The following is a 14,523-nucleotide window of genomic DNA, read 5'->3' as shown; positions in this document are numbered from 1 at the left end:
GCATAGGACCCTTGACTCAAATGCTCATCTGTTCAGTGAATAGAATTTCAAACCCATGTCGGTTGAGGTCGGGAAATAACTCTTTGTAAGCAATGGCAAATTGAAAAAGTGTACCACTCAACTGCTTGATGAGTCTCTGTTGAGATATTTTCAACTTGAGACCGTTTTGTAGTCAAGGTCCATAAACATCCTAAGACAACAACATGTCAGGTTGTTCTAGAGAGCTGAAGTGAGTAGTTCTCATTAGCTCATTTGTACACCAAATTTACTAAAAACTAACATGATCTGCTAGGTCCAGGAGATGCCTCCGCATGGACTTCCTACCTATCCTCAGGGATTTGCACACTCTCAAAAGAGTCCCAGACTCTCAAAATGGGAACCACTGTGTCAAGGCAAAAACTAAGGGAGTTCTGTGTGAATTTTTCCTACTTTGGAGAGTTGGTTCCTAAAGCAGCAGGTCGGGAGTGAGAATTGCCCAGTTTCTGGCACAGAAGCAACCAGTATTTAAGACAGGAATACCAATTTGCTGTCTCTTTCATTTCTCTCCTTAATTCTTTAATGCCCAAGGCTTGGATCTCTCATGCAGGGTGAGATGGAACCTTCTGCACAGCTGGGTTTCAGCCTGCAGCCCCTCCTGGAGCAGCTCAGCCAGGTTGAGCTGAGCCAGTTCAAGTCTCTGTTGAGGCCCCTTTCCCTGCAAGATGAGTTATAGCACATCCCTGAGACAGAGGTAGAGGAGGCTGATGGGAAGCAACTGGCAGAAATTCTCACCAACCACTGCCCCAGCCACTGGGTAGAGATGGTGACCATCCAGGTCTTTGACAAGATGAACCGAACAGATCTGTCTGAGAAAGCAAAGGATGAGCTCAGGGGTAAGTAGAAATGAGCCCACGCAGTGTCATAGGAGGAAGGAGGAGTAGCCTCCAGGGTTTTACATGTATAGGAATAACATTGAGCCTTGGAGAGGCCCCCTGTCCTGAACTGAAATGCTAGACCTTCATAAAGTCTGGTGGTATCTCTCATTCTAGCTATTTCCACTCTGTCCAGGTATTGTATACCTTCCCCGGCCTCCTCAGTCTACATCCCTTCTCTTTTCTAAGACTGTTCCTGGAGTATATTTGTATCGCATTCTCGTATACATCCAAGATGTTAAATTATTACACACCTTCTGTTTGGTTTTCAGCTCCCACTCATGTTTCCTTCCACACACTCACAAACCCCTACCTTCCCTTCGATCAGCAGCACTAATAGCATTTGGGGCTGGGTGAGGAGACATATTTTGCATTGCAGGATATTTAGCAGCATCCCTGGGACCCCAGGACTCGCATCCCAGCACCTCCACCCATTAGATGCTAGGAGCACACTCCCCTCACTTGCAACAGCCAAAAATGTCTCTAGACACTGCCGAATGGCCCCTGAGTAGAGAACAGTGTTTTAGGTCAGTGGTTGTCAACTTTTACCATTCTGGGCAATCTCCTCAGGAGCTTAAATACACTGATGTCCAGAACTGGTCACCAGAGACTCTGATTTAGCTAAATGATCTGTGTCTCCCCTAGGTGTGGGGTTCTTGAAAGCTTCCCAGATGATGCCTGTGTGCACCCAAGGTTTTATAATGTCCAGGGCTCTGCTGCCTAAGAGAGTGGCCGTATGCAGTTAGCACACACTTCGCACATGGCTGGTTTGATTCAAGCATGCTACAAAGCTAGATTACACATGCGCTTTTAACTGCATGCTTTTATGTACCATCTCATGAGCAACTCTTACGCTGACTACACATCTAAGTGTTAGCATTTTAGATACATAAAAATTATGAAAATTAGTTGTACCTCTTTATACCTTTCATAATGTGGCTACTAGAAAATACAAAATTACATAGGTAGCTTGCTTTTGTGACAGGTGTTATATTTGTTTTGGAGAGCACTCTGCTCTAGGGGACCTTTTCTGTCTTCCTCTTTGGCAGGGGTATTCAAAACAGCTCTGCCTTACCTACAATTTTCTTTTTCCTTTAAAAAAAAAAAAATGACCAGTTTTATTCCAGTGAGGGATCGTTTTTAGCTTAATGTTCCCTGTCTTCAATGGACAGGTGAGGGTTTTCACCCCTAGCTGGCCTCTGGAGATTATAAATTTGGAAATAGCATGAAGAAACTGAGCGTAGCACCTATAAGGATCTGGCTCTGAAAAGTGAGGGTTTCCCCGACCTCCTCCTCTACCAGAAGCAGCTCTGGAGTCTCTTGGAACAAGCCTCCAGCATTAGATAAGCTACCTCATTTCCTTTTCATGTGAGATTTTGGAATTCAGGAGCTTGTTTTAATTAGACAAGACACGGTGCTGAGCACTAAGGATGCAAAGAAAGACAAGCCCTCCTCTCTGCTGCCATGCAGGTGGGTGAGGAGTGAGACCTGGGGAGCTCAGGGAGGCGGTATTTATACCAGAAGTCAGTAAGCGCACACAGATGCAGGAAAGCGTGAGCTTTCCCTTGGAATCTGGACAAGCTGGATTTCAGACTGACCCGCAGCAAGAGTTGGCCAACTAGGCTCACAAACCGGATCCAACCTGCCATGTGCTTTTGACCTTCCCACAAGCTAAGAACAGTTCTTATATTTTTAAATGGGGATGGGGGGGCAGAATCAAAAGACTGTCTTATAGCCTATGAAAATCATATGAAACTCAAACTTCAGTATTCATAAACGAAGTTTTCTTTGCACGCGGCATACTCATTTGCTTATATGTTGTCTGTGACAGCTTTTGCCCTACAAGGACAGAGATGAGAGGTGTGGCCCGAAAAGCAGGAAATATTTACTGTCTGGCCCTTTGCAGGAGCAAGAAAATTAAGTTTGCTAACCCCAGCCAAAAGGATTTTTGAGTTAGTGATTTTCAACATTCTCTCCTCTCAACATCCCAAATCCCCAGTATCCTTAATGATATGACTTGGGCTCAAGGCAACAGTAAACGGGAGGGTGGTGTGAAGAGCAAAGGCACAACCATTGATAATCTCAACCCCGGGTGTCCTGACTTCTACCAATACACAAGTGTGTTAAAAGGTTCCACAATGATGACCTAAATAAAGGTCAAAGGTAGACTGGTGGTCCATCAGATCTTACATTTGGCAGTACTTTAAGGAATACTGCCTGCTTAAAAAGTTGGTATTTGTTCCATTAAGTGTTTGGGCTAAAAGCACAGAGAATTCTTCATTTAGAATCCTGTCCTTGGCTTTTATGACCTTGTTGCCTTTGCCTTGTTGCTTGTTGAGGATTATTTTTTCTTCCACTCTTTCAGAATTCTTGTTCTTCTGCCTCATCTTCAAAATGGATGACTGGCTGGCCATTTTACCACTCAGCATCCTGGTCCTGGTAGATATCCCTTGGAGTCTTACTGGCTATTTATGCCTGAAGTCTTTCCAAAGGATAACTTCAGACCAGCATTTTCCCTGAACTTTAGATGCCCACAGCCAATTGCCTCCTGGGAATCTCTTCTGGACTCTCCTAGACTCACCTCTTCTTTATCCAGTGTTGAGCTTAAAGTACTTCCTCTCCTTTCAGGACTCCACCCTGTTCCTATATTCCCTCCCTGGACAGTGTGGTTTTATCTACCTCATCAAAAACCAGGAAATTAATCCCTGAAAGCTTTCTGATGCCCTCAAGACAGAGTAATTGTGCACACTTGCTCATTTCTCTCACGTGTGAACTTGACTGGCTCCACCTAGGATAAATCCACCATGATGAGCACTCTGTGACCTGCAGCCTTCTTGAGCTCCACCACCCCCACCCCAAACACACACACACACACACACACACACACACACACACTTTCACAGTCTTTCCTTTTGTTTAACTACACCCTTAAGTACATGCTCAGGGCATAACGTCCTTGACCTGCTCTGGAGATAGGACTGTGGCCCACACCCACTCTCATCCTCCTCCTGGTTGGACCCCTGCTCGTACTCCCAGCCTCTAGGGCTATGAAAGCAGGGTCATGGAGATATGCTGGTCTTGGAGCTGCCCAAGACACACTTCTGTCCCCTTAATAAACCATTTCTTGGGGGCACCCGGGTGGCTCAGTTAAGCATCTTCCTTCAGCTCAAGTCATGATTCCAAGGTCCTGGGATAGAGCCCCTCATCAGGCTCCCTGCTCAGCGGGGAGCCTGCTTCTCTCCCCCTCTGCCTGCTGCTCCCCCTGCTTGTGCTCTCTCTCTGTCAAATAAATAAAATTTTTAAATAAACCATTTCTTGTCAAGCTGGACTGGTCAGCCTTTTTCTTCAGTCTTGTGGCTCACTGGGCCTTTGGAGATTATTGTGCATACACCTCCCTCCCATGGAACACTCACTGTGTGTTCTCAACTGCATAAGAAGCCACCATAGGAAGCCAGAAGAGGCATGGAAGCCTGAGATCGTGGCTTGACACACTTTATCTCCAGTAGCATGTTAAGGTCCTTTTTATGTCATCAGGGCTTAAGTATGAGACCCAGTTGTCAAACATAAGTCTTCTTGAAGTCCCACTCTCTCCCGGTGAAAAGTTTCAATACTAACCTAGTGACAAGCCTATAATGCCCCCTCTTTTCTCAGGGATCACCAGGACTCCAGAACCAAAATGTGCAAACTTGGAAGAAACCCAACAGTGTGCAGAAGAAAAGGAGCCAGGTTGGTCTTAGAACACCCAGGGTTGGAGCAAGCCAAGGGACACATACCCCACCCCGTTGTGTCCTCTCTGCCCCCACCCTTTGGGAGCTCCATCTCCCCAACCTCATTTTTGCCACTATTTATAATCACCAGTTGTCTTACAGAGAATGCCTTCCTCCCTCACTTAAGAACAAAGCAAGGAAAGGACCATTGGAGAGAACTGGAATTCCTGTAGTTCACAGAAAATTTATGTACCGTATGGAGTTTTTCTTTGATTTTTCAAACTCAGATGCTCAGACTTTAGTAATCTCAACTCCCAGATGAGAAAGTTGAGATGTGCCATAGGTGGGTGACTCTCCTGAACAGGCTCTGTGGTCCGTTTAACGTCAGTGAGTTGCTCAAGTCAGCCTGCTAGTATTTTTTGTTAATGACCCTAGTGAAGTACAATCTATGTATCCATAAATTTCAATCATTTTAAATGTGCTACTACTAACTTTCAGTAAACGTACAGAGTTTTGCAACCATCACCACTATCTGATTTTACAACATTTACATCAACCCAAAAAGTTCCCTCATGTCCACGTGTGGTCACTCCCTGGTCTCTGTCCCCCAGTTCCAGGCAACCCTTACTTTATTTTGTCTCTCTAGACTTGCCTTTTCTGGACACATGTGGTCTTTCCTGTCATCTTTCATCACTTAGCATAATGTTTTTGAAGTTTGTCCATATTATTGCATGTATCACTGATTCGGCCCTTTTTATTACAGAGTAATATTCTATTATGTGGTTATGCCACACTCGATTGTCCGTTCATTGGTGGATGTCTGAATTTTTTCTACTTTGTAACTGCCTTGTATAACGCTGCTATGAACCTTCATGTGCTAGTCTTGGCATGCACGTTTTCATTTACCTTGGGCAGATACTCAGGAATTGTCTGGCATTCCACATGGGCATGACATCACTTGTTTACTCAGATACTTGAGCAGCTATAATGGGTTGGGCCATATGAAGGTCTATCTCCTGATATCCTGGTGCACAGTCTAGTCCAGCGGGAAGGATAGACAAGTAGTTTCAATAGATCACATTGAGTTTTGGTAGAGCAACTAGAACAAATATTTCTTGTTGTGGGTCTACAGAGGAGAGGCAGGTGACTTGGTTTAGAAGGTCATTTACTCTGTTCATCTCTATAAACCTGGCTGTTGCACCTCCCAGCACATGATATAGACAGAGATTAGATTCTGCACTCCTTGGAGCCTGCTTTAACACCACATCTCTGGTAAAAGAAATTCACATGTTTTTGTGTCAAGCTCATTTTTAATTTGTATCTTGTAGCACTTACACATGTACAGGAAGAAGATGTCAGAAACCCAGAAGAAGGGGCGCCTGGGTGGCTCAGTCGGTTAAGCGTCTGCCTTCGGCTCAGGTCAGGATCCCAGGGTCCTGGGATCGGGCCCCGCATCGGGCTCCCTGCTCAGCTGGGGGCCTGCTTCTCCTTCTCCTCCCCTCTTGTGCTCTCTCTAGCTATCTCTGTCACTATCTCTCTCTCTCAAATAAATAAATAAAATCTTTAAAAAAAAAAAAAAAAAAGAAACCCAGAAGAAGCAAAGGAAGTTTTCAAAGGAGAAAAGCCAGGTCTGTATCCTATCTTCCTGGATGAGCTTGGTGTCAGGTAGTTCTTTATAAACTTCTCTATTGCCTCTTTCCTACTTAACACAAAGTATTTTTTTTTCTAATGAATAACCAGCTATATCCTTCCTATCCCCTACCTCCTATCACTGAAGGTAAACAGGATAAATATAGAAGTATTTTCAAAGAGAAAGTCCAGCAACTCTGGAAGAAGAACTTTTGGCCTGGAGCCAGTGAAAACATTCACACTGTCACCCAAAGATATGAGACACTGATCCCATTTTGTAATCCTAAAATACTTGCAGGGCCATTTCCACACACGGTGGTCCCACCGGCGTCAGGAAGACCACTCTGGCCAAGAAGTGCATGCTGGACTGGACACAGGACAACCTCGCACAGACCTGCCCCCGCGCCTTCTATCTCAGCTGCAAGGTGCTCAGCCGCAAGGGGACGTGCTCCTTCGCAGAGCTGCTGGCTGAGAGCGCCCCAGACCTGCAGGATGCCCTTCCGCAGGTCCTCGCCCAGGCGCAGAAACTCCTGTTCGTCATTGATGCTTTTGAGGAGCTGCGCGTGCCCTCGGGGGTGGGGGCGCTGGTGCAGGACCTGTGTGGCGACTGGAGGTCGCAGAGACCTGCGCCTGTCCTCCTGGGAAGCTTGCTGACAAGAAAGCTCTTACCCACGGCCACCCTACTGGTCACCACGCGGCCCGAGGCCCTGAGGGAGCTGCGGTTCCTGGTGGAGCGGCCACTCTTGGTGGAGATGGAAGGGCTCTCAGAACGCGACAGGAGGGCGTATTTCCTGCGACACTTTGGAGGGGAGGCTCAGGCGCTGCGCGCTTTCCACCTGATGAAGAGCAATGCGGCGCTGTTCCGCATGGGCGCAGCGCCCGCCGTGTGCTGGATGGTGTGCACCTGCCTGAGGCTGCAGATGGACGAGGGCGAGGACCCCCGCCCCACCTGCCAGACCACCACGTCACTGCTGCTGTGCTTTCTCTGCAGTCGGTTCGCGCCTGTGCGGGGCAGCTGCCCGGGTCCACACCTTGGGGCTGCGCTGCGCGCCCTGTGCCTGCTGGCCGCCGAGGGCACGTGGGCGCAGACCTCGGTGTTTGATGGACATGACCTGCGCAGGCTGGGCATGGACGAGTCTGACCTGCGCCCTTTCCTGGACAGGAGCATCCTCCAGAAGGGCAGAGACTGTGAGGGCTGCTACTGCTTCGTCCACCTGAGCGTCCAGCAGTTCCTGGCCGCTGCGCTCTACGTTCTGGGCAGCGAGGACCACCAAGACGTGGGGAGCCCCGGCTGGAACATTGGGGGTGTGCAGAGGCTGCTGTCCAAGGAAGAAGGACTCAAGAACCCCCACCTGGCCCCCGTGGGGCGCTTCCTATTCGGCCTCGCCAATGAAAAGAGGGCCAGGGAGCTGGGGACCACGTTTGGCTGCCCGGTGTCCACGGAGGTCAAGCAGGAGCTACTGGAATGCAGAATAAGGTCCGCCGAGAACAGACCCTTCTCCTCGGTGACCGACACGAAGGAGATTTTGTACTGTCTCTACGAATCCCAAGAGGAGCTGCTTGTGAAGGAGGCCATGGCCCAGGTCACGGAAGTGTCCCTGCATTTGCAAGATACCTCGGACATGGTACGCGCAGCATTCTGCCTCAAGCATTGTGAAAACTTGCAGAAAATGTGGCTGCGGGTAGAAAAGGGGATGTTCCTGGAGAACAATGCTGCGTGGGAATCAGAGGCTCAGGCTGACCGGTAAGGACCTGCCCTGTTCACTCTGTTAGTGCCCTGTCTTCAGCCTCATCCCCTGCTGCATTAGGAACAGGGCAGAGTGTCCTGCTCCCTGTGGCTTAGGGTCAGAATTTTCTTCTTGCCAGAATTTCTTCTGCCGGCTTGCCATTCAAGGTGGGGAGCACAATGCTCAGATTAAGGGTGGGGTCTTTGGAACTAGACCTTGTTTTGAGACTTGTCTCCTTTTTTCTTTAACTGAGCAATTTTTGCAAATGGTTCGACCTTATTTCAGTCCTCATGTTGGTTGTCTAGGTTGCCCATTTGTATGGGATTGTCCCATTTGGCATGACAGATGGAAAGGCATTAAAGATGTGAAGTCAGAGGTTGATTCAACAAGGTTTCTGAAAGCTGCCCCCCATCGGTGATCATGGGTACCTGCCTAACACAACTGACACAATGAAATTACCCCAGTCAGTTATGAGGCTTTTCTATTCTTGATGTAGGCTCAAGTAACATCAGCTCAGCTCATAAAGACTTTCCAAATACTATTTATCACCTGGTGGCTACGTGTAATCTTCCATGTTGAGGAATCCATGCTGAGGATCCTGGTTTCAGAAAATCGTGCTTGAGTGGGATTAGAACTCCAGTCTGCTATCTTATGAAGTCCTCCTGTCACAATCCAAGATCCCTGCTCATGGTCCTGTGTAAGGCCCCCCCCCCCCCCCCGCCACAGACTGACATTTATTTTATCAACTTGCCCCTCCTCAACCCTAGGTTGTCATCCGAAATCAGTATCTGAAATCCTCATGCATACGGAGCCAGACTAAAATGCACTCCTGGCTTGCCTGTTGGAGGTGTCTGTTTTATACATTCCCTTAACTTTCCCTCACATTCCTTCCCCATTTAGCAGAGAGCCATGAACTCGAGTCACCCCAGGGGGCGTTAGGACCATGACAGCTGGGCATGAACATTTCTCCACCTCGCAGATCACCAGCAGTCCACAGACCTTATCCCTTTGTCCGTATCCTGATTTTGTTTCTTCTCTCATCCAAGTGTTTACACAGGCCCACATGTTGGTTTACCTAAATCTTTCTCCTGCAGGAGGGCATCAAAGAGCTGCTTTGAATGAAAATGAGATTGCACAAATAGCCTCCTCTCTCTATCCCATCCAAGATCCCAAGTCAAAATAGTCTCTATTTTTACTTTTTCTTTTTAACATTGGTTTGGTTAAAACCAGCAATGGTGCCAATGTTAAAATGACAGGTAATTAACCACAGTTGGGCTGCTTGGTTCTTGGAGCACCCCCATCTGAGAAGAAGGCAACGGATGTCTTTAGGTGTGATTATGGTCATTCTGATCCGAAACGCAAACTGATGCTTTTCATGAACGTTCCTTTCAGGTGCTTTTTGCCACTTTCCTTTCTGTCCTGCTCATCACAGCAGGCCCATAACATTGCTGGTCTGTAACTCCTGGGATGCTTAAATCACAAGATGCCTTCAGTCAGGTCGCTTCCTTCAGTAGCAGGGTGGTAAGGAGCCCGTGTCTACATAATGGCTTGATTATCTTACCTTGATAAGACCATTGCACTAATCCTACACAGCCTCAGAAAATCCCAGAGGATTTTCTTTGAAAATCACAAACTAGCTTTATAATGGCTTGTCCTCCTCATGTTGCTTCAAGTTCTACAATGAGGTCGTTAATTTTAAATATGTCTTTCATTGAGGCAAGCACCACTAATAAAACCAAAGGTATAACCTCGTCTTAAAACAGCCATGGGCATGGGGCGCCTGAGTGGCTCAGTTGTTAACCGTCTGCCTTCAGCTCAGGTCATGACCCCAGGGTCCTGGGATCGAGTCCCGCATCGGGCTCCCTGCTCAGCAGGAAGCCTGCTTCCCCCCCTCCCACTCCCCCTGCTTGTGTTCCCTCTCTCTCTGTCAAATAAATAAATAATCTTAAAAAAAAAAAAAACCAGCCATGGGCTCTAGAGCTGACAGAATCTAAGTTCTGTCTGGCTTCTTTTTCTTCCCTATTTCAAACCACAAAATGTCTGCTTTGTGTAGGACTTGCTATTGAGTCAAATCTACTAATGAAGTTTCTTGCCTTTAGAAACTGCATATTTCTTCTCCCGGCTCTTTTGAAACTTAGGAAGATATTCACATTGACTCAAATAAAGTTATCCTTCCATTAGTGCCTTTGTAAGAGCAACCCCCAAACACAGTCTTGTGTAGCCTTGCCCTTCTGTAGGAGGAAGGACAATTATCCTTCAGAAAACAGAGCGACATGAATGACCAGCCTCACAAGACTTAGAGGCAGAGTGGAAAATAAGAAGTCAATTATTCAGATAAATTTTTATGCTCTGGGAACTGGATGCCTTGATTTCAAATCAGCTGAGCACAGTTATAGGCTGAGGGATAGAAGATGGTAGGAGGTAACGTAGGTGCTGGGATCTTATTGTCTCACTTTGAGCTCTGTCTCTGTTAGAGCTCTGTTACTATGTGATGATGTAGGGTGAGTTAGATACTTTCTGTGCTTCTGTTCCATTACCCTCAAGTAGCCACAGTACCTACTTCAGAGTAGTAGGGTTTTTTTTTTATTATATTAGTCACCATACAGTACATCATTAGTCTTTGATGTAGTGTTCCCTAATTCAATATTTGCATATAACACCCAGTGTTCATCCCAACACATGCCCTCCTTAATACCCATCACTGGGCTACCCCATTCCCCACCCCACCCCTCAGAAACCCTCAGATTGTTCCCAGAGTCCATAGTCTCTCATGGTTCCTCTCCCCCTCTGATTTTCCCCCTTTCAGTTTTCCCTTCCTTCTCCTAATGTCCTCCATGCTATTCCTTATGTTCCACATATGAGTGAAACCATATAATAATTGTCTTTCTCTGCTTGACTTATTTCACATAGCATAATCTCCTCCAGTTCCATCCATATTGATGCAAATGGTGGGTATTCATCCTTTCTGATGGCTAATATTCCATTGTATATATGAACCACATCTTCTTTATCCATTCTGTTGAAGGCATCTTGGCTCCTTCCACAGTTTGGCTATTGTGGACATTGCTGCTATGAACATTGGGGTGCATATGGCCCTTCTTTTCACTACATCTGTATCTTTGGGGTAAATACCTAGTAATGCAATTGCTGGGTCATAGGGTAGCTCTATTTTTAATTTTTTGAGGCACCTCCACACTGTTCTCCAAAGTGGCTGTACCAACTTGCATTCCCACCAACAGTGTAAGAGGGTTCCCCTTTCTCCACAAACTCTCCACATTCATTGTTTCTTGCCCTGTCCATTTTTGCCATTCTAACTGGTGTAAGGTGGTATCTCAATGTGGTTTTGATTTGAATTTCCCTGATGGCTAATGATGATGAACATTTTTTCATGTGTCTGTTAGCCATTTGTATGTCTTCTTCAGAGAAGTGTCTGTTCATGTCTTCTGCCCATTTTTTGACTTATTTGTTTTTTGGGTGTTGAGCTGGAGAAGTTCTTTATAGATCTTGGATACCAGCCCTTTATCTGTAGTGTCACTTGCAAATATCTTCTTCGATTCTGTGGGTTGCCTCTTTGTTTTGTGGACTGTTTCCTTTGCTGTGCAGAAGCTTATTATCTTGATGAAGTCCCAAAAGTTCATTTTCACTTTTGTTTCACTAGCCTTTGGAGATGGAAAGAAGTTGCCGTGGCCAATGTCAAAGAGGTTACTGCCTGTGTTTTCCTCTAGGATTTTGATGGATTCTTGTCTCACATTGAGGTCTTTCATCCATTTTGAGTTTATCTTTGTGTATGGTGTTAGAGAATGGTCTAGTTTCATTCTTCTGCATGTGGCTGTCCAATTTTCCCAGCACCATTTATTGAAGAGACTGTCTTTTCTCCATTGCATATTTTTTCCTGCTTTGTCGAAGATTATTTGACCATAGATTGAGGGTCCATATGTGGGCTCTCTATTCTGTTCCATTGGTCTATATGTCTGTTTTTGTGCCAGTACCATGCTGTCTTGGTGATCATGGCTTTGTAATATAACTTGAAATCGAGCAGTGTGATGCCCCCAGCTTTGTTTTTCTTTTTCAACAATTCCTTGGCGATTCGGGGTCTTTTCTGAGTCCATACAAATTTTAGGATTGTTTGTTCCAGCACTTTGAAAAATGTCATTGGAATTTTGATCAGGATGGCATTGAAGGTATAGATTGCCCTGGGCAGCATAGACATTTTAACAATTTTTTTCTTCCAATCCATGAACATGGAATGTTTTTACATCTTTTTGTGTCTTCTTCAATTTCCTTCATGAGTGTTCTGTAGTTCCTAGATATGGATCCTTTACATCTTTGGTTAGGTTTATTCTGCGGTATCTTATGGTTTTTGGTGCTATTGTAAATGGAATCGTTTCTCTAATTTCTCTTTCTACAGTTGCATTGTTAGTGTATAAGAAAGCAACTGATTTCTGTGCGTTGATTTTGTATCCTGCCACATTACTGAGTTGCTGGATGAGTTCTAGTAATTTGGGGGTGGAGTCTTTCGGGTTTTGCACATAAAGTATCATGTCATCTGCAAAGAGAGTTTGACTTCTTCTTTGCCAGTTTGAATACGTTTTATTTCTTTTTGTTGTCTGATTGCTGTTGCTAGGACTTCTAGTACTATGTTAAACAATAGTGGTGAGAGTGGGCATCCTTGTCGTGTTCCTGATCTTAAGGGAAAGGCTCTCAGCTTTTCCCCGTTGAGGATGATATTCGCTGTGGGTTTTTCATAGATGGATTTTATGAACCTGAGGAATGTTCCCTCTATCCCTATATGCTGAAGAGTTTTAATCAGGAAAGGATGCTGTATTTTGTCAAATGCTTTTTCTGGATCAATTGAGAGGACCATATGGTTCTTCTCTCTCCTCCCATTAATGTGTTCTATCACATTGATTGATTGATTTGTGAATGTTGAACCACTCTTGCATCCTGGGGATAAATCCCACTTGGTCGTGGTGGATGATCCTTTTAATGTATTGTTGGATCCTATTAGCTAGGATTTTGTTGACAATTTTGGAATCCTTGTTCATCAGGGATATTGGTTTGAAATTCTCCTTTTTGATGGGGTCATAGCCTGGTTTTGGGATCAAGGTAATGCTGGCCTCATAGAACAAGTTTGGAAGGTTTTCTTCCATTTCTATTTTTTGAAACAGCTTCAGAAGAATAGGTATTATTTCTTCTTTAAATGTTTGATCAAATTCCCCTGGGAAGCCATCTGGCCCTGAACTCTTGTTTTTGGGGAGGCTTTTGATCACTGCTTCAGTCTTATTACTGGTTATTGTTCTATTCAGATTGCCAGTTTCTTCCTGTTTCAGTCTTGGTGATTTATAAGTTTCCAGGAAGGCATCCATTTCTTCCATGTTGCTTAATTTATTGGCACATAGTTGCTGATAATAATTTCTAATAATTGTTTCTATTTCCTTGGTGTTAGTCATGATCTCTCCCCCTTTCATTCATAATCTTATTAATTTGGGTCCTTTCTCTTTTCTTTTTTATAAATCTGGCCAGAGGTTTATCAATCTTATTCTTTCAAAGAACCAGCTTCCGGTCGTTGATCTGGTCTACTGTTTTTTTGTGTTTTTTGTGTGTTTTTTTGGTTTCTATTTCATTGATCTCTGCTCTAATCTTTATTAGTTCTCTTCTCCTGCTTGGTTTATGTTTTATTTGTTGTTCTTTATCCACTTCCTTTCGGTGTAAGGTTATCTTGTGCATTCAGGATTTTTCTACATTTTTGAGAGAAGCTTGGATGGCTATGTATTCCCCCCTTAGGACCACCTTTGCAGTATCCCGTAGGTTTTGGACCAATGTGTTTTTGTTCTCATTGGTTTCCATGAATTGTTTAAGTTCTTTGAATTCCTGGTTGACCCAAACATTCTTTAGCATGATGGTCTTTAGCCTCCAAGTATTTGAAGTATACTTCCAAATTTTTTCTTGTGATTGAGTTCCAGTTTCAAAGCACTGTGGTCTGAAAATATGCAGGGAATAATCTCAGTCTTTTGGTATCGGTTGAGACCTGATTTGTGACCCAGTGTGTGGTCTATTCTGGAGAAAGTCCCATGTGCATTTGAGAAGAATGAGTATTCTGTTGTTTTAGGGTGGAATGTTCTGTATATATCTATGAAGTCCATCTGGTCCAATGCGTCATTCAAAGCTCTTGTTTCTTTGTTGATCTTCTGCTTAGATGATCTGTCTATTGCTGAGAGTGGAGTGTTGAGGTCTCCTACTATTAAAGTATTATTATCAATATGATTCTTTATTTTGGTTAACAATTGGCTTATGTAGTTGGCTGCTCCCATGTTAGGGGCATAGATATTTACAATTGTTTGATCTTCTTGTCGGACAGACCCTTTAGAATGATATAGTGTCCTTCTGTGTCTCTAACTACAGTCTTTAGCTTAAAATCTAATTTGTCTGATATGAGAATTGCTATCCCAGCTTTCTTTTGAGGTCCGCTGGCATGGAAGATGGATCTCCATCCCTTCACTTTCAGTCTGGATGTATCTTTAGGTTCAAAATGAGTCTCTTGCAGATAGC

At 44.8% G+C, this 14,523-nt stretch overlaps 2 protein-coding genes across 2 annotated transcripts in view; both read left to right on the top strand.

The window, feature by feature from the left end:
* Positions 1-592: 592 nt before the first annotated feature.
* PYDC2 (pyrin domain containing 2) lies at positions 593-712 on the top strand. The gene has a single exon (XM_021682246.1). It carries the CDS (start codon positions 593-595, stop codon positions 710-712), a length of 120 nt encoding a protein of 39 aa, XP_021537921.1.
* Positions 713-799: 87 nt separating this feature from the next.
* Positions 800-14,523, top strand: part of NLRP2 (NLR family pyrin domain containing 2) — a 36,071-nt gene continuing 22,347 nt past the window's right edge. The window contains 3 exon segments of the mRNA XM_021682311.2: positions 800-872; positions 6,396-6,563; positions 6,566-7,991. Of these exon segments, the coding sequence (XP_021537986.2) occupies positions 800-872; positions 6,396-6,563; positions 6,566-7,991 (1,667 nt within the window).

Source organism: Neomonachus schauinslandi, chromosome 16 (genome assembly GCF_002201575.2).
Source record: "Neomonachus schauinslandi chromosome 16, ASM220157v2, whole genome shotgun sequence".
NCBI classification, from domain to species: Eukaryota; Metazoa; Chordata; class Mammalia; order Carnivora; family Phocidae; genus Neomonachus; species Neomonachus schauinslandi.
This window is presented reverse-complemented; position numbering and strand designations above follow the sequence as displayed.

Coding starts and splice junctions, on each gene's coding strand:
- PYDC2 (XM_021682246.1), top strand. CDS start 593: ATGGAACCTTCTGCACAGCTGGGTTTCAGCCTGCAGCCCCTCCTGGAG.